Consider the following 18,214-nt stretch of genomic DNA (forward strand, 5'->3'; position numbering starts at 1 on the left):
TGTAAGCAAAATACTCATACCCACAAATAAATAAACCACCGAAGTTTGAAAGGGGAACCTTGTGTCTGGTCTTTCCTGTGCCCATGGCCTAGGTCTCCCATCCACGGGCGCGGTCTTTTCTGTAAGAGAAACATCGATGCAGGTGAGATGGTGATTGAGTATGCTGGCAATGTCATCCGCTCCATCCAAACTGACAAGCGGGAGAAATACTACGACAGCAAGGTGAGTGCCCGGCCACTCCCGAGATTCTCGTTGGCCCCTCTAGAAAGGGAGGGGCCATGAGCTCTTAGCGCAGTCCTTGGATCCCAGAAGAAATAGTAACATGGCTTCACTTCAGAGGTGGGTTGTTGCTTTTGTTGTTGTTTGGTGGGGGGGGTGTTGAGTCCACAAAAACTTTAAAAACTATTTTCCATCTCCATATTTGGCGATGAACCCATCTGAACTCCTCTAAGGATTAGTAAATGAAGGTGCTCTTCAATGATTGGTCTGTGTATCCCAGGATCTAAAGTGCATGGCTACAGAAGTTGTAGGTTTTACTATGACATGAACAGTCTTCCTTGTAATCTAGTGCCTAGAGTCTAGAAATGCCTCCTCAAAGCATCTTGAAAAATAGGAACTAGGAGAGAAATTTGGAAATTTTAGAAGAAACTGGCTCCTCTCTGGTAACATCAGGAGCAGTATAGGAAATGTTCTTAAACCTGAGCAGTGATAAATTCAGCCAGCTGTGATGATTCTACACCTGCCATTCCAGCACTTGAGCTTGAGGGGGAAGCCTCAGGCCTCAGGTTCAAGGTCAGCCTGGGCTACACAGAGAAATCCTATCTCAAAAATGAAAGTGGCTCAGGCTTGATGCCCGGAATTCTGTCCTCAGAACCCATGTGGTAGAGGGGAAGACCTGACTCGTGAAAGTTGTCCTCGGGCCCCCACCCACGTCCTAAAGCTCTTGAAAGAAAGAGTAAGTTCAGGGCTGGGAATGTGGCTCAGACGTAGAGTGCTTTCCTCCTTAGCATGTGCACGACTGTGGGTCTGAGTCAGTAAATGAATGAGTAAATACATGGTTCTTTTTCCTGCGTGTGTAGGGCATTGGTTGCTACATGTTCCGAATCGATGACTCGGAGGTAGTGGATGCCACCATGCATGGGAATGCCGCCCGCTTCATCAATCACTCCTGTGAGCCTAACTGCTACTCTCGGGTCATCAATATCGATGGGCAGAAGCACATAGTCATCTTCGCCATGCGTAAGATCTACCGAGGGGAGGAGCTCACCTATGACTACAAGTTCCCCATCGAGGATGCCAGCAACAAGCTGCCCTGCAACTGTGGCGCCAAGAAATGCCGGAAGTTCCTGAACTAATGCTGCTCGTCTTCCTGTGATGGAGTGCCAGGACCCAGGGCCACCCAAAGCCATGCTGAAGGATTTCCCAGCAGCCAGGAGCTCCAGGATTGAGCGGGCAGTTGAGGGTCCTCTGGCCGAGCACCCTGGTGTCCCACATTCACATCATGTGATCATAGTGAGAGAGGGGGGTCTCAAAGAAAAAACCACGGTTGGCTTTCTCCTGGGGCCTTGTGTTTGTTGTGAAGTGTGGGACACGGGCTTCCGGGAGACTGACCCGGAAGGAGCGTGCGTGGAGAGGGTTTCGTACAGGAGGAGATGGGATCTGAGCATGTCCTCAGAGCATTTGTCGTCCTCGCCTCAGCCCTCGCCCTGTGAGCGATGGTCAGATAAGGCCCCAGATACAGGGCTGGGGGGATACCTGGTAGTTTACCAGTCAGGCCTGGCCTGCGGCCATCTGTTCACAGACAGACGGTCTGGTGGTTTTCCCTACGACTTGTGAGTTCACTTTGGTTGGGAGACAGGTTTCCTAGCACCTCTGGTGTCAAAAGGCTGTCTTGGGGTTGTGCCAATTAATTACCAAACATTGAGCCTGTGGCTGTAAGTGGGAGTGTTACCTGTGAGCCTTACCGCAGCCAGTGACCTTTCTTGACGATAGGAGCGGCTCCCTCTCCATCCCTCCTTCCCCTCCTCCTCCACTCCTCCATCCTTCATCTGCTGCTTTCCCATTCTTCTTTCTGGGTGGCAGGGCTTAGCTCCCTGCTCAAGGACACTCCCTATTGGGGATAGGAAGTGCCTACAGAAAGTCCCCTGAGCCTGTAAGCACTCCAGGGGGGGAAGTGGACAGGAGCCATTGGCCATAACCAGACAGAATTCCGAGATCTCATAAAGCTCCACTGGGAGTTTTAAAGTGATATATGTAGCAAGGTTTTTTTTTTTTTTTTTTTAAGCAAGCTAAAGATAATTTAAATAGGATCTGAGTCATGCAGCAGCCAGAGTACAGTAACCGGGATAAGCCCCAGCCCCTTCCTAGGACAGGCTTACTTTCTTTTCCCTTTCTTAAAAGACATAGGATGATTAATTTCCAAATGGTCAGTGTCCAGCCAAAAGAACACTAATGAGATCTCAAGGCCCCAGACTTAGGGGACTAGGCCTCCCGAGCTGAGGGGCCTCTGCCAGCTGTGTGCCGCCTGGCTGAGCAGATTGAATGGCACTACTGCCCCGGTTACTTGTGGACAAGCAGCAGCCAATGTTTCTTTCCTCCCCACGCTAGTGTCTTGAACCTGTTCAATTAAGTCATTGGATTTTGCTCTGTTCTGTTTACAGTTTACTATTTAAGGTTTTATAAATGTAAATATATTTTGTATATTTTTCTATGCGAAGCACTTCATAGGGAGAAGCACTTAACGACGAGGCTATTTTTTAAACCGTGGTATTATCCTAATTTAAAAGAAGACCGGTTTTTAATGATTTTTTATTTTCATAGGATGAAGTTAGAGAAAATATTCAGCTGTCCACACAGAGTCTGGTTTTTCCTGCCCAGCTTCCCCCTGGAAGGTGTACTTTTTGTTGTTCCATGTGTAGTTTGTTCGTGCCCGTTGACCTAGATGTTCCCTGGCTCTGCTCTTTACGATAATGGAGAAGGAAGGTCACCCGCTCCGTTAGGCACTGCCCTCCATTGCCAAGGAAACTCCTAGAGGCTACAGTACCTTGGCACACCGGTCTCCTGCACTGCCCCCTCCCTCGGGAGCAGCTCCAGAGTGCCGAGCAGCGCTCCATTTCCCTCGCCTTTTCTCTTTCAGAGTCAGCAGCCAACAAGTTGGCGACCTGACATTTGCCATTCCTGTCTGCCTCATAGATCATCCCCTTTCCTTCCTCTCTGCCCGCCAAGTCCTTGTTCCTACAAAGAACCCACTGACACCTCGTGCCCTCTTCGGGGGCAGCCTGTTGAAACTGAAGCACAGCCTGACCACTCGCGATCAAGCAGATCTCTGCACCTGCCACAAGGTTTCAGGGTAGTGGAGTCCACGTAGAGGGTGGGGCGTCCTTTTCTCCTGCGGAAGTCAGCCAAGCAATATGATACAGCCCAGCACTCTCTGCCCAGGACTCACGGCTCTGCTGTGCCTTCCATCCTGGGCTCCCTTTTCTTCCATGACCTTAAGAACTTTGTCTGGTGGCTTTGCTGGAACATTGTCACTGTTTCCACTGTCACGTGGGACGCCCAGCACTGTGGCCAGGATGGCAGAGACTTCCTTGTCATCGTGGAGAAGTGCCAGCAGGGGCTGGGAAAAGCACTCTGCCCAGACCTCACCTCCCACCCTCCTTTTGCCCATGAACAAGATGCAGTGGCCCGAGGGGTTCCACTGGTGTCTGGTTTCCTTTCTTATTGCACTGTGTGAGGTTTTTTTGTAAATCCTTGTATTCCTATTTTTTTTAATGAGAAAAATTGAAGCTGCATTTGTTACTGAAACGATTAATGCACTGATGGGTCATGCATTCACCTTGAGAGAGACCCAAAGGCCAGTCGGAGGGTGGGGGAAACTCGGCTAACAGACCTAGTTACTGCCCTGCTAGGCCATGCTGTACTGTGAGCCCCCCCCTCCTCCTCTTTCTACAACCCCGACCCCTGAGGACAGGGGAGGAACCCACCTTCCTCCTCCTCCCAGCTGCAGAAGGTTTGCCTTGCTTCCCACCCTCTGTCAACCACAGAAAGAGAAATCCTTCTTTCAGCTCAGCCTTGAGTCCATTGCCAAAACTCAGCATACCTGCCAGCAACTTGGGGGATGAGCCAGTCTCCCCACCAGGGGGACGGGGCGGCAGAACAAAGGGCACAGCTGTCTCCAAAACCTGTCTGACTTCATTGTGAAAGTGACCAAGAGAACCTCCGCACAAAAGTGCAGCTTTGAGGACCTGCGTGGTGGGTCACTCCCGAGAATCCCCCCAGGGGCGATCCCCATCCCCAGGAGTGACAGCTGCAGACCCCGGGTTCTCAGAGCCAGCTCACTAAGGCTTTGCTGCTAGAACCTGTTGTGGCTGCATCTCCTGGTGGCCAGGACAACTGTGGAACCAGAGTAGCTGCATGGCGCTGACCCTTTGGCCGGAACTTGGTCCCTGGACTCCTTCATCGTTATCCACCATGTCCAGCACAACCCCTTCCCTGTTTTTAGACCAATCACAATTTAGGGGGAAGCCCTGGCACCTCTTAGGTTTTCAACCCAACCTCCTTTGCCAGGACCCAGCTCACCTCTATCAACCCCCGGCCAATCCAGTGAGCACCATGCAGCAACCTTGATTTAAAAAAAAAAAAAAAAAAAAAAAGACTAAAAAAAATTTAAAAAACAAAAAACAACCTAAAAATTAAAAAAATACAACACACATATAAAAAAGACAAAAAAAATATTTTAATGAATGTATCTTTCTAAAGGACTGACGCTCAATCAAATACCTGAAAATACTAAAGGTCAGAGCCTCATCAGATGTTCACTTTTTTTGGATTTGGGATTCTTTTTCATAGAAACCAAGTTGGGTTTTTGTTGTTGTTGTTGTTGTTTTTAAGGAAAAGCGGGTCATTGCAAAGGGCTGGGTGTAATTTTACGTTTCCTTTCCTTCGTTTTAAAGCAATACAAAGTTATTGAACAGATAGTTTTGTGCCGAATCATGAAAAATCATGAATACCAGTCAAGTCTCACACTCGGAAAACTTGCAACCTTTCTGTTTGTTTGTTTGTTTTGGTTTTCAAATAAATATAAATATATATATATATAGGAACTAATATAGGAATGCACCAGTGTAACAAAGCCTCGTTCAGTCCCTGGCTTTTACTTCTCTTAACACTATAGATAAGGATTGTGTCGCAGTTGCTAGTAGAGGCAGGGAAACATCAGGTTCCTGGAGCCTCGGAGTCCACAAAGGGATGACAGACGCCCGTCCCCAAGGTCAGAGTGCAATGAGAGACGGATCACCTGGGCTCTTCCTGCCGTGAACATTGCCGGCCGGTACCTGTACTCCTCGTTTCTCTACTTTTGGTTATGAATGTTGGGGTTACCACCTGCATTTAGGGGAAATTGTGTTCTGTGCTTTCTGGTTTCTTGTTCTGAAGTACACTAGTTCTGTCTTTCAACCAAGAAAATAGATTTGTGGTGTTTCTTTTCCTGAACTTAACAGTCTCCTTAGCAAATACAGGTAGTTGAATAATTGTTTCAAGAGCTGAACAGTGACAAGCTTCATTTCTAGAATTAAGACATTTCTCAACAGCTGTATCATGTAAAATGGATCTTTTGGGGTTTTTTTGTTTTTTGTTTTGTTTCCCTTTTTTCCCTTGTGTTCTTCCAAGCTTCTGGTTAGAGAAAAAGCGGGGGTGGGGGAGGAAAATGTGTCTAAAGTCCATCAGTGTTAACTCCCTGAGACAGGGATGAAGGAGAATACTTTAATAGTTCAAAAAATAATAATGCTGAAAGCTCTCTACGAAAGACTGAATGTAAAAGTAAAAAGTGTACATAGTTGTAAAAACAAAAAAAGGAGTTTTTAAACATGTTTATTTTCTATGCACTTTTTTTTATTTAAGTGATAGTTTAATTAATAAACATGTCAAGTTTATTGCTGCACTCTGCCTCGATTCCTTTGGCCTCGGTGGGGGTGGGGAAGGGAGGGGCTTGTGAATGAGTTACCTTGTGAATGAGGTGCTTTCCAACCTCCCCCCCCCCCTTTTTTGGTTTTTCGATCAACCTCCCTTCTTAAGGGAACCATTCTAAGATGGTTCCCTTGCCTGGAGTGTCCTCCACTGAGCAGTGATGTGTATCGAGGACCTCACAGGTTCTGGGTCGAAGGACTTCCTTTCTGTCTACCTATCTCCTCTAATAGGAAGTTAGTGGTTTCTAACCCGACCATAGTAAAACGAAAGCATTTGGTACCCTCGGTGTCCACTCCACCTTAAGACTGAAACAGGATTTGTTTATTCTGGCTAGGGGTATGGGTCCAGTTGGGAAATACTGTAAAACTACCAGGCCAGGTCACTAACCCTGGCCATGGAGGCTGAGCAAAGGGCTGGAAGACACCCCTTCTGACTTGGGGGCGGTCCCCAAACAGAACCTCCTCCATTCACAACTGCCAGCCAAAGGCCCTACCTACCCTGTTACCCATCTTCCCTTGTACCCTGAGTTACCATTCGGGACTTTTGGAGCTGAGCACCATGGGGAGTCCAAACGACCAGGCAGTGCTGCAGGCCATCTTCAACCCTGATTCCCCCTTTGGAGATGTCATTGGCTTGGACCTAGATGAAGCAAAGAAAGAAGAAGATGAAGGTAAATCTTTGACCCTGGCATCTACCTCTCCATAGGCCGGCTGGCTGGCGCCTGAGGTACAGGATGTGGTGAGGCCGGACTTGCAGATTCCTCCCTTGCAGATTATGTCTGTGATTGGAACCAGAGAGGTCCTCTAAAGGTCCGGGCTTAGGGTTGGCAGGAATGGCTCTGCCAGAGGTGGCCAGAGTTTCTCCGTCATTCAGCCCTTACGCCACTAAACCCATCTTCCCGTGATCTGAGCATAACTGCGCTGGCTGAAGTCAAACGCTCAAAGCTTCGACGTATGGGGGGTTACACACACCCTCCCCCCAGCAACAAGGGTGGAAGACAAACGGCGGGATGGCAGCTCGATTGACATACCCTGCCATAACATCAGAGCTTCGTTTGTTGAGCCCATGACAAGCCAGGCGCTGAGCTAGCTAGCTCTTCCCCCAGGGGAACGGCGTGGTCCGTTGCCTGGTAATGAAGATGTTCGGGGCTTTGCTTCTGCAGGAGATGAAGGCTGAGCCTTACTTACCGCAGCTTCAGGCTGAAAATCTGAAGGACAGATCTGGAGTGATTTTTCACAACCTGGGACTGTTAGGGTGGCCTTTGTGTCAGAGGCAGTGTGTAAAGGAAAATGAGGACAAGCCAAAGAAAAGGGTGCAAATCTAAGCTCCACAACCTGGGACTGTGGTCTAGAACAAGTCACCAATGTGCAAGTGTCCCTTTCCCAGGTCTCTTAGCCAGTGCTAGTTCACAGTTTTCATGACCTCAGCTACTCCTATCCCTCCCTGACTCCGCAAGTTACCTCTGCTGTGATTCACGCTGGGTCAGCTCTGGTTTGGGTGCCATAATGCTGCAGCCCAAGGTGTCTTTTCATTTTCTCCCCCACTGTACATATCCCCACCTTGTTTCTTCCCCGGTGCAGATGGAGCTTTCCCTCAAGCACAGTTGGAGCAGGCCAAGGCCCTGGAGCTGCAGGGAGTGAGGGCCGCCGAAGCTGGGGACCTCCACACAGCCCTGGAGAGGTTTAGCCGCGCCATTGGCCTGCTACCTGAGAGAGCCTCTGCCTACAACAACCGGGCTCAAGCCCGGCGGCTCCAGGGGGATGTAGCAGGTGAGGGGAAGACACCAGAGATCCTCCACGGAAAGGATCCCTCCCTTGAAGGGCAGAGGGGTGTGAGGGAGGGCATAGGAACAGAGACCCTAAACTCCCTGACACCCATGTTCTTACCTATAAAATCCAGGACAGGGTTTGGATTCTGCTAGCTTCATGAAATAGTTAGGGAAACCAAGAGGCTACATTCTGTTCGTGAACTTAAGGAACATTTAATAAGAGCCTTCCAGGCAACAATAAGCTAAAAGTGGAGGGCATGAGGATAAAACATTTATATAGCAGTCACTGTGGATAGGCATGATGCACTCAACTAGGCTGTACTAACTATCCCCATGACAACCCAAAAAGATATGTTGTCAATTCCATTGTGAAGATGAAGAAAAGGAAGCATACAGAGGTTAAATAGCGTTCCCGGTGTCCTCCAGTGAGGGGTGGCTAGCCTCAGCTATGAACGAGGTGGCAGGGCTCTAAATCCCACGGTACTGCTCCCCAGGGAACTCATAACTAGGCTAATAGCTAATAGAAAGCAGCATTGGACCTCTTCCTGAAGGGCAAGTTCTGAAAGATGAGGAATTAGCTGATACAGTCTCCAGGAGCCTAGAAAGCATGCCCAGGTCCGAGGAGCCTCAGATCTCCAGGCTGGCTGCAGCAGCCCCCATGGAAGGATGGAAAGCGGAGCTTTGCAGAAGTGTGCAGAGACCCAAGGGTGACAAACTACAAGTGTCAGACTGAGAAGGTGGTGGTCACTCAAGGATTCAGCTTGGCCAGGGAAGGTAACTGGATCAAACCTGGTGTATTCAGGTGACTGTGACTAGAATGGGGATCATGGGACAGAGAGGAATAGGACTAGGGATTGGAGGCCAGGTGGGTGTGAAGTGTAAGCCAGAGACCTGGTAGAGAACCAGGTCATAGATAGGACTATTTGGCGGGGGTGTCCTAGAACCTAAACTAGAGAATTTGGACTCCATCCTAATGACAGTAGAAGATGCAGGCTTGTCTGCCATAGGCTGTTGGTGACAGCCTGCAGATGGAAAGCGGGGTGTCAGAGGTGACTCCACCTGTAGAGGCTTGGATTCCAGCAGACTAGCTGTGGAGAGGGGGACTGAGCAATGCCTGGTCCCAGAGGGGCTCAGTTTGCAGCCTGGGTGGAGTAGAGCGTAGCTCTACTGTGTTTCCTGAACCAGAACTAGCCTTTCTCCAGGATGGTGCTGAGCAAAGCCAGGAGCCTGGCAGCCGCTTTAGGAGACTATAGAGAATATGGATTGAAGGAGGGTCCAGAGACAGCAGCTGGTGGACTTCACAAAACCCCCAAACTGGCTGCCTGAGGTTCTGAGTTCTGACACTCAACCCAAGTACATTCCTCTGAGAATCACAAAAATAAAACAGGGCAGCCAGCTCTGGCTCCACGACCTCTTTCCAGTGAAATTAGATACAGGGTAATGAAGACCATGGAGATAATGAAGGAGGAAATGAGAAGAATGCCGCTTTCATAGCCTGCAGTAGAAAAGGGGGAAAGGCGAAAAGAGGAGATTGACTTTATAGCAAGAAACAGTTGTGCAGCTAATGATATGTTTCTTATTAACTTTAAGTGTGTTGGTGTGAAGGTGTCTGATCCCCTGGACCTGGAGTTACAGCCGGTTGTGAGCAGTCAGTCAGTGCTCTTAACCGCTGAGCCACCTCTTCAGCCCCAACGATACATTTTTGAACTCTAGGATTCAGAGTGGGTCACCAAGCATACAGTAGATGCTTAGCTGTTTATCCGGGTGTGAGCTTCCAGCTCTTTGGCAGGTGGCAGATTCACTAATACAGTGACCAAATACTCTCAGCAACTTTCACGTTTGGGTCCATCAGTGGTAGAACATTACCGGGGACAAGGCCAGGGCGAGCCTTGGACTTTAATCTCAGCTTTGCCCGTGGGTGGCCCCCGAGCCACGTCTATTAACCCGTCACCTCCCTATTAGGAATGACAACCCCTCTTGGCTCAAAAGTCTGCCACACAAAGGCGGGTTGTGAATTGCGGGGATGGGCTGCTCGGCGGGTGGGCTGGGGCTCGGATGCCCGCACCCCGCTGACCCGCGCCATCTCCCCCCCCACCCCCGACGGCCGCAGGCGCCCTGGAGGACTTGGAGCGCGCGGTGACATTGAGCCGCGGCCGGGGTCGTGCCGCCTGCCAGAGCTTCGTGCAGCGCGGGCTGCTGGCGCGATTGCAGGGCCGGGACGACGACGCCCGCAGGGACTTCGAGCAGGCGGCGCAACTGGGCAGCCCGTTCGCGCGGCGCCAGCTGGTGCTGCTCAACCCGTACGCCGCGCTGTGCAACCGGATGCTGGCCGACATGATGGGGCAGCTGCGCGCGCCCACCAATGGGCGCTGAGCGCAGCCGCGGGATGATGGAGAAGGGGAACCCTGACCCAACCAGGACCCAATAAAACTTCCTGGACTGCCGACTGTGTCTGCTTTGCGTCCGCCGACTCACCAGCCAGCCTCAGGGTGGGGACCCTGGAGCGGACGGGAGAAGGCGGGGCTGGAGCGGCCACCTGCCCGTGCTCGGGCAGCGATTGGTCCTGCCTGGCGTGGGCCCCGCCTTTGCAGCGGACTGCGGCGCTCCCCAGATTTAAGCAATTGCTGGGGCGCTGCTCCGGGAGGGAGCCAGGTGAGCTAGGATGCTCCGAAGCCCCGGATGCTCCTCCGACCTCCCCGCCCCCCCTCCAACCCCCGGCTCCGCGATGCTCTCAACCCAAGTCCACCAGAGCAGCGGAGATTGGGAAAGGGGTGCATGGTGAGAGCTGGGAGGGAGAGCCAGTCTAGGAGAGGACCGGGTCAGGAGAAGGACGATCTCGTGGAGGAAAGGGGAAGGATGTGTGTGTGTGTGTGTGTGTGTGTGTGTGTGTGTGTGTGTGTGTGTGTGTGTGTGTGGTGGTGGTGTGTGTCTGTCTGTCTGTCATCACCTACTGTCACTGCTGGCTTCTGTGCCCGCAGAGTGTCTCTCTTCCTTTGGATCTTGTTGATCGTGCCTGTTTGTGCCCGTGTCTTGGCCGCTGTGGGCCAGTCTACACCAGTGCATGGTAAATTCTTGCAGGAATTGCTAGACCTGCCTGGCTGGTACGGAGGCTATACCCTTTTCTCAGCAGCCTGGAGGTCGATCCCTGACCACCATGGAGTTGCCTCTAAGCCAAGCTACCCTCCGGCACACACTGCTGCTCCTGCCAGCCCTCTTAAGTTCAGGTACACCCCTGTTCATCCTTTGGCCAAACATTTAAGGGGCCAGAGCCCCCTCTTTGCTCTCCTTGTTACCCCTCTTCTCAAGACACCCACTCCAGGCCCCTGAGCTGGGTTCCCGTACCCCCACATCCCTATCCTAAGTCCAGCCAGGCCCTGGTGAGAGAAACCAGCTTGCCTGTCTCTTGGCCTGCTGCCCCTCTGTAACTGGTCCTCACCACGTTCTGTCTGAGCCCCTCCCAGAGGCTGCCTGCTGTGTTCCAGGTCAGGGGGAGCTGGCGCCACAGATTGATGGTCAGACCTGGGCTGAGAGAGCACTTCGGGAGAATGAGCGCCATGCCTTCACCTGTCGGGTGGCAGGGGGATCCGCCACTCCCCGATTAGCCTGGTACCTGGATGGACAGCTACAGGAGGCCACCACTTCAAGACTACTGAGTGTGGGCGGGGAGGCCTTCTCTGGAGGCACCAGCACTTTCACGGTCACTGCCCAGCGTGCCCAGCATGAGCTTAACTGCTCCCTACAGGACCCAGGGAGTGGCCGGTCAGCCAACGCCTCTGTCATTCTCAATGTGCAATGTAAGTATTCCTGAGGTGGGCAGGGAGAGCCATTACTGGACCCCCCAACAGGAGAGTTTTGAGTTTTGAGTGTTTCGTTTTGAGGCAGTCTTACTACATAGCCTAGGCTGGCCTCAAACTTGCAAATCTGTCTCAATTTCCCTAGTGCTGAGATTACTGGTATGCATGACACATTAATCTTTAACCAGACATTCACAAACATTAAACACTTTGCAATGTAGCTTGCTTTATCCTTGTTGCTCTTATAAGGGAATTTCTATTTTTGTCCCTATTTTGCAAATGAGAAACTGAGGCACAAACATGTTGAACAGTCTGCCCAAGGTCACACCGCCGTTAAGAAGCAGGGCCAGGATGCAAATCCAGACCCTTTGGCTAGCTTTCTATTCTTTTTTATTTTTTTTCAAGATTTATGTATTTATTATGTACATAGTGTTCTGCCTACATGTGTGCCTGCAGGCCAGAAGAGGGCACCAGATCTCATTCTAGGTGGTTGTGAGCCACCATGTGGTTGCTGGGAATTGAACTCAGGACCTTTGGAAGAGCAGCTAGTGCTCTTAACCGCTGAGCCATCTCTCCGGCCCTCTTTTTTATTTTTATACTTTGAGACTTTCTTCAAAGCTACTACATAGCCAAGGATGACTATGAACTTCTGGTCTTCTTCCACCTCTTCAGTGCCGAGGTCATAGGTAGGTGCTACCATGCCTGGTATGACTGAACCCAGGACTTTGTGTATGGTAGGCAAACTCTCTACCAACTGGTAATTTGTTTGGTTTTTGAGACAGGTTTTCTCTGTGTACCTTTGGAGCCTGTCCTGGAACTCGCTCTGTAGCTCAGGCTGACCTCAAACTCACAGAGATCCGCTGCCTCTACCTCCCGAGTGCTGGGATTAAAGGCGTGAGCCACCACCGCCCGGCTGGGTTATTTTAAGACAGAGTCTTGCTGTGTATCCAAAAATGGCCTCAAACTGGAAATCCCCGTCTAAGCTTCCAGAGTGCTGAGATTACAGGCATGACCACCATATCTGGTTTTATGCTTTGCTCGGCATCAAACTCAGGGCTTTTTGCATGGTGGGCAAACACGCTACCGACTAAGCCACATGCCCAGTCCCCTGGCTTTTATTATCTTACTCACTGTGAGTTAATGCTGGGCAAGCAGGCCCAGCTACTTGTTCCTTAACGTTCCTTCTGGGGAAACGTTCCTAGGCCCTGGTTTCCATCCACATCTGGGGAAAAGGGCCAGAGTGAGGGACCTGTAACGAAAGCACATTTTTCTGTGCTCTGCTCTAGTTAAACCAGAGATTGCCCAGGTCGGGGCCAAGTATCAGGAAGGTCAGGGCCCAGGCCTTCTGGTTGTCCTGTTTGCCCTGGTGCGGGCCAACCCGCCTGCCAATGTCACCTGGATTGACCAGGATGGTTCAGTGACTGTGAATGCCTCTGACTTCCTGGTGCTGGATGCTCAGAACTATCCCTGGCTCACAAACCACACCGTGCACCTGCAGCTCCACAGCTTGGCACACAACCTCTCGGTGGTGGCTACCAATGATGTGGGTGTCACCAGTGCCTCACTTCCGGCTCCAGGTAAGCCACTGGCCTGGCAAACCCTCGGGTGGGTGCAGGGGTCCTGAATGGAAAGGGAGGGCTTGTTGCCCCGTGGGTGGATCTTGCGGATGAGTTGTTCCCAGCCACCTTGGGCAAGGGCGGAGTAGTTGGAGCTGTGGCATGTCGGGGTCGGGGGCGCTGCTCACTTGCAAACTAACCAGTGGACGATCTGCAGGGCTCCTGGCCTCCCGAGTGGAAGTACCACTGCTGGGCATCGTTGTGGCTGGAGGGCTTGCCTTGGGCACTCTAGTGGGGTTCAGTACCTTGGTGGCCTGCCTGGTCTGCAGGAAAGAGAGGAAAACTAAAGGTAGGGTCAGAGGCAGAGGAGGCCGAGGGTGGTGGGAGAGTAACGGTGAAGTTGGGGGGTGGCAGGCCGAGCTGGGTAGGGCTGGGGGTGTGGCTGCGTGCCCTGCAGACAGCAGGGACAGGTACTGGAGCCGTCTCCTGTCCCAGGACCAGGCCTGGGCATTTGAGAGACGCTTGGCTCAAGGGTCTTGAGTCTGAACGGGCAGGGGGCAGAGCCCAGCATGGGAGGGCACACTGACTCTGTGGCATGGTTTCTTTGTCCTCAGGCCCCTCCCGGCGTCCATCTCTGATATCTAGGTAATGCTTCCTGGGGCACTGGATTTGAAACTAAAGGACAGGTGGTCACCTGGGCTTCTGGGAGGTCTGGATTGAGCCTCAAAGCAGACTGCGTGCCTGCTGGTAGCAGGGTCTGTCTCAGCCTTTGTCTATCCTGTAGTGACTCCAATAACCTGAAACTGAATAATGTACGCCTGCCGCGTGAGAACATGTCCCTCCCATCCAACCTTCAGCTCAATGACCTCACTCCGGATCTCAGAGGTATGCCTGGGACCGGTTCTCTCCCTGGGCTCAATCTTTAGAACTTCTAAGAGAGTCCCTGGTCCTTAGGAGGACACGTGTCCCCTTAGGCCAAGCCCTGTCCTGGCGACACCCCATCTGTCACCCAACAGGGAAAGCAACAGAGAGGCCAGCGGCTCAGCACAGCAGCCGTCCGGAGCTTCTAGAAGCCGAGCATGGCGGCCTCCTCACCAGCCAAGGTACTGAGCAGAGCCCTGCTGTTCTCCTCAGCTCCTCTGCACATCCCTGTGCGCGTACCCAACGCCCCTGGGTGCTGGGGCAGGAAGGGCTCTCCCAGGCTCCAGAGAACCAACGTCACTAAGCCCCTGGCATCTCTGACGCGCAGGCTTCATCCGTCTCCCGATGTTGGGCTACATCTACCGAGTGTCCAGTGTAAGCAGTGATGAGATCTGGCTCTGAGCTTGAGGGTGAGGCGTGAGGCCCAGGCGGCTTGTGGACCCCCCAGAGCACCCCACCCGGTGTCTCCTTCAAGCCTTCCTCTGCCTGGCCATGCTGTGACCACGGAGAAGCCACGCCACTGCCACGTGGCCCTCCCGGTAGGGGTACCCTGAGGGTCATGCATGATGGATTTTATTATACTCTAACCTGAAAGGCATGGTCTAGCCTTGGCAAAACCATTGGTCAGAGCTAGGCCCCTTGTGCTCACTCAGTCTGGGGTCTTGCATGTGACAACTGGGCCCAGGCAGATGGAACCTGGTGTGTTCAGGTGTCACCCCACATGTAAGAGGTTGGCCTACTACATGCTCCACACTAGTGTCCTCTGTACCTCGTGAGTAGGCAGAGGAGTGCCTGTGTGGGGGACAGGAGGGTCCCTGCACAGCTCGGATGTTTGTCCTGCCTATGCTCTGCAGCTTTTCCCCTCAGGGAAACCAGCCCCCTGCTCGTCGTAGAGAACCAGACTGCCCTTTGCTCAGGAACCGGCCCCTTGCCCAGGGACTGGCCAAGCACAAATGAGTCCCCTTTGCTGCATATGTCTCTGCCCGTCTGTCCCCATCTCCTTTTGGGCATCAAAGGTCACACACTAGACCTTCTCCTTCACTGGGCATTAGACTTCCACTGGCTGGAGCCCCCAGGTGGCTGGCAGCCTCTGGTGTTAGCACAAGATGAGCGGGAGGAGGTGACAGGTCGACGTGTAGCTATGCATCGTTTTGTACAAGTGTTCCCACTTTAAGCACATTCCCCAGGGAGAGGAGGGCCCATGGCTTTCTCAGGCTCCCCATGTTTGGCCTTCAGCAATTCACTGTGTTCTGAGCACTCAGGATTAATGGTTTCTCTTTCTGCATGTCTTTCCCCACGCAGCAGCATCCCTGACCAGTCCCTGGCTGCCCCATCCTATTTAGGAGATGGTCATAGTGGGTATATAAGTCAACAGTGCCACAAGATTTGGGGGGACAGAGAGAAAGCAGGAACCCACATAACCCCAAAGAGCTAAGAATGCTTTTAAACAGCAACATGTAAATGACCGGAGAACAATAGAGTACAGAGTCTATTTTCCCTTCTTGGTATCTTGTTTTGTAATTTTTCTCTTGTTACTGATTCGTGCCGCACACACAGTAAACTACCTTGACTGAATAAGTATGTCTTTGTTTATTCCTTCAACACTTTTTAATTTGTGTTTGTTTTTTGAGATAAGGACTCATGTAGTGTAGGCTAGCCTTGAATTCACTACTGGACAGAGGAGGATGGATAACCTTGACCGTCTGCTCTGCCTGCCTCCACCATGTACATGGGATCACAGCCATGTACCACCACCCTGGTTTTCCCAGCATGTCCACCATGTACATGGGATCACAGCCATGTACCACCACCCTGGTTTTCCCAGTATGTCCACCATGTACATGGGATCACAGCCATGCACCACCACCCTGGTTTTCCCAGTATGTCCACCATGTACATGGGATCACAGCCATGCACCACCACCCTGGTTTTCCCAGTATGTTTTACAATGGACCCCATCCCCTTCCTTTCCACTGTGCCAGTGACGGAAGCCGAGGTTGGTGCATGCCACACAAGTGCTCAGCTACTAATCTACACTGCCAGTGTATACACAGCCTTCTCCCTCCCTTTCTCTCTCTTTTAAACATTTCCAGCAGTTTTATAACCACAAAACAGCACAGAGGATAATGTCCTGTACAAAACACAATAGATTCAAACAGAGGAAAAACATGGAGCACTTCATGAATTTGTGCGTCATCCTCGTGTAGGGCCATGCCAACCTTCTCTGTACTAAGTGAGTTTTCACTCACAGCGAGCGCCTGTGTATCCCCAGGAGCAGCAGTTCGGTATCTGTTAGTTTAACATGGAACGTTAACTACCATGGGCAAGAACTACAGCCACGGTGGTCTGTTCCCTGAAAACCTAATGGAGTATCACAGCTGGTTTGAGTCTGTAGAAACGTGACCTGTCATCTGTGTGTGTTGGTCTGTCAGGCTGACAGTGGAACCTCCCCCAATCCACCGAGGTCCCACTTGCTTCCCGTCAGTACTTGGCTCCATTACCCACGAGTGCAGTTGCTGACGCCCAAGCGGCCTTTCTCTCCATCCGCCATGTCTAGTCTCTGTCAGGCTCTGTTGGTTCTACCTCTACTGGCCTGTTTCTCCAGAGCAGGGAATACTGAAGGAGCAAGCAGACGGGCCTTGCTAGCTTTCCCTCCCCAGCATCTAGCAATCGATCACAGTCTTTGGGGCTAGTCATATTTCTACATATTTCTCCTGGAGTCAGTCAAGCCTGTGCAATGAGGTCCCCATAAAAATTCCAAAAGACGGGGCTCAGACCTTCCAAACGTGTGTGTGTGTGTGTGTGTGTGTGTGTGTGTGTGTGTGTGTGTGTGTAATTCCTTGTTCTCATGCTCCTGGCCTGCATTGTATCTGTCATGGGAGGCAGGTGAGAGAGGAAGCGACAGCTTTGCTCAAAGTCCCTGCAGTGAAGGACGAGGCTCTGCAATCTTCCTTAGCCCTCAGGATCCAGCCATAGCAACTCCTGTCCTGGGTACCAATCGTGAACTTCCATCAGTCCCTATTCTCCCTTGTTTTACTGTTTTCCCACGCTAAACTTTTTAAAAATTACGTGTGTGTGTGTGTGTGTGTGTGTGTGTGTGTGTATTCATGCAAGTGCATGTGGCTACCAGAAGACACGTTTTGGTACTTCTCTCCTTTTCCTTGTGAGGTCCAGGGACTGAACTCGGGTTGGCAGGCTTTGTGGCAAGCACCTTACCTGCTGTGCCATCTTGCCATACTTTTGTGACCACTTTGTTGTGTTCACTGTCCTTTGTTAAAACAGAACGGTTTCAGGTTTCCTGACTGGCAGTGGCTGACAGCACTCCAGCAGTTCCTCAATCTATCCTCTATCTCTCCCTACCTAAGTAGCTCCTCTCCTGATGCTGCCACAGCTAGGCTCGCTCCCTAGGGCCATGCTCTTGCCTGTGCCTTTTTTTTTTTTTTCTCTGTGTAGCCCTGGCTGTCCTGGAACTCGCTCTGTAGACCAGGCTGGACTTGAACTCACAGAGATCGCCCTGCCTCTGTCTCCCAAGTGCTGGGATTAAAGGCCTTGCCTGTGCTTCTTAACACCCACAGGTAAGTTAGGTGTCCCCACAACCTGCTCCTTGGGTTTCAACAGCTTGCAGAACTCAGAGAAACACCTTTCCCAGATTCTCATAAGGACACTCAAAAGATACAGGTGAAGGGTGGACAGTGGGCATGGTGACTCGGGTCTGTAATCCTCACACCCAGGGGGCAAAGGGAAGAGGAGAGAGTTCATGCTAGCCCGAGCTACACAGTGAATTACACACCACTCTGGGCTGTACAGACACCCTGTCTAAAATAAACCAGTAAGATTATTTTAAAATTAAAAAAGACACGTAAGATGCATGCCACCTTCTCAGAACCTCCCTGCCTCTGTCTGAAAGTTCTCCACGCCCTGACCTTTGAAGTTTCCATGGAGGCGTCACACAAAGGCACAGCTGAAACATGGACTGCTATGCTGACAAGTGACCAGGCAAAAATGGTCTGATCTAATACTGTGGATTTGTGGGGGGCGGGGTCTGCAAATTCCTCAGTATTGCTTCCTTGCTAAGAAGGGGCAAGACCTCATCTAAATGAGGGTCTTGATCTATTATCATCAGCCAAGTGGGTCAAAGGATTTGAGAATAAGCTGGGCTTGCCTGAAAATGTCTGTAAGCCTCAACCTGGGAGGTGGAGGCAGATAGAGGC

At 51.5% G+C, this 18,214-nt stretch overlaps 3 protein-coding genes and 1 pseudogene across 13 annotated transcripts in view; 3 read left to right on the forward strand and 1 right to left on the reverse strand.

Annotated features, from left to right (window-relative positions):
• Positions 1-5,936, forward strand: part of Kmt2a (lysine methyltransferase 2A) — an 83,779-nt gene extending 77,843 nt beyond the window's left edge. For 2 of the 3 annotated variants that reach the window (XM_037207551.1, XM_037207552.1), the window contains exons 35-37: positions 93-222; positions 872-955; positions 1,080-5,936. In XM_037207551.1, the coding sequence (XP_037063446.1) occupies positions 93-222; positions 872-955; positions 1,080-1,355 (490 nt within the window). In that variant the 3' untranslated portion in view covers positions 1,356-5,936. The remainder of the gene's footprint in view (positions 1-92; positions 223-871; positions 956-1,079) is intronic. The other variant, XM_028866405.2, reaches the window with a different exon arrangement.
• Positions 5,937-6,379: 443 nt separating this feature from the next.
• Ttc36 (tetratricopeptide repeat domain 36) lies at positions 6,380-10,176 on the forward strand. The gene is made up of 3 exons (XM_028866414.2): positions 6,380-6,634; positions 7,545-7,733; positions 9,843-10,176. Exons 1-3 carry the CDS (start codon positions 6,523-6,525, stop codon positions 10,103-10,105), a joined length of 564 nt encoding a protein of 187 aa, XP_028722247.1. The 5' UTR covers positions 6,380-6,522; the 3' UTR covers positions 10,106-10,176.
• Positions 10,177-10,264: 88 nt separating this feature from the next.
• Positions 10,265-15,578, forward strand: Tmem25 (transmembrane protein 25). 9 transcript variants are annotated; one of them, XM_037207555.1, is made up of 9 exons: positions 10,265-10,384; positions 10,811-10,956; positions 11,215-11,526; positions 12,813-13,103; positions 13,300-13,431; positions 13,697-13,727; positions 13,867-13,967; positions 14,057-14,185; positions 14,332-15,578. In XM_037207555.1, exons 2-9 carry the CDS (start codon positions 10,887-10,889, stop codon positions 14,403-14,405), a joined length of 1,140 nt encoding a protein of 379 aa, XP_037063450.1. In that variant the 5' UTR covers positions 10,265-10,384; positions 10,811-10,886; the 3' UTR covers positions 14,406-15,578. The 9 variants fall into 9 exon arrangements, with proteins under 9 accessions (XP_037063450.1, XP_037063453.1, XP_028722246.1 ...); XM_037207558.1 differs by having other exon boundaries at positions 10,860-10,956; XM_028866413.2 differs by having other exon boundaries at positions 10,860-10,956; positions 14,099-14,185.
• Positions 15,579-16,165: 587 nt separating this feature from the next.
• On the reverse strand, positions 16,166-16,266 carry LOC114691303 (annotated as a pseudogene).
• Between the last annotated feature and the right edge of the window lie 1,948 nt (positions 16,267-18,214).

The sequence above is a fragment of the Peromyscus leucopus genome, chromosome 7, assembly GCF_004664715.2.
Source record: "Peromyscus leucopus breed LL Stock chromosome 7, UCI_PerLeu_2.1, whole genome shotgun sequence".
Classification (NCBI taxonomy): Eukaryota; Metazoa; Chordata; class Mammalia; order Rodentia; family Cricetidae; genus Peromyscus; species Peromyscus leucopus.

Coding starts and splice junctions, on each gene's coding strand:
- Ttc36 (XM_028866414.2), top strand. CDS start 6,523: ATGGGGAGTCCAAACGACCAGGCAGTGCTGCAGGCCATCTTCAACCCT. Junction 6,635..7,544: donor AAAGAAAGAAGAAGATGAAG/GTAAATCTTTGA, acceptor TCCCCGGTGCAG/ATGGAGCTTTCCCTCAAGCA. Junction 7,734..9,842: donor GCTCCAGGGGGATGTAGCAG/GTGAGGGGAAGA, acceptor CGACGGCCGCAG/GCGCCCTGGAGGACTTGGAG.
- Tmem25 (XM_037207553.1), top strand. CDS start 10,412: ATGCTCCTCCGACCTCCCCGCCCCCCCTCCAACCCCCGGCTCCGCGAT. Junction 11,527..12,812: donor TGTCATTCTCAATGTGCAAT/GTAAGTATTCCT, acceptor GCTCTGCTCTAG/TTAAACCAGAGATTGCCCAG. Junction 13,728..13,866: donor CGTCCATCTCTGATATCTAG/GTAATGCTTCCT, acceptor TCTATCCTGTAG/TGACTCCAATAACCTGAAAC.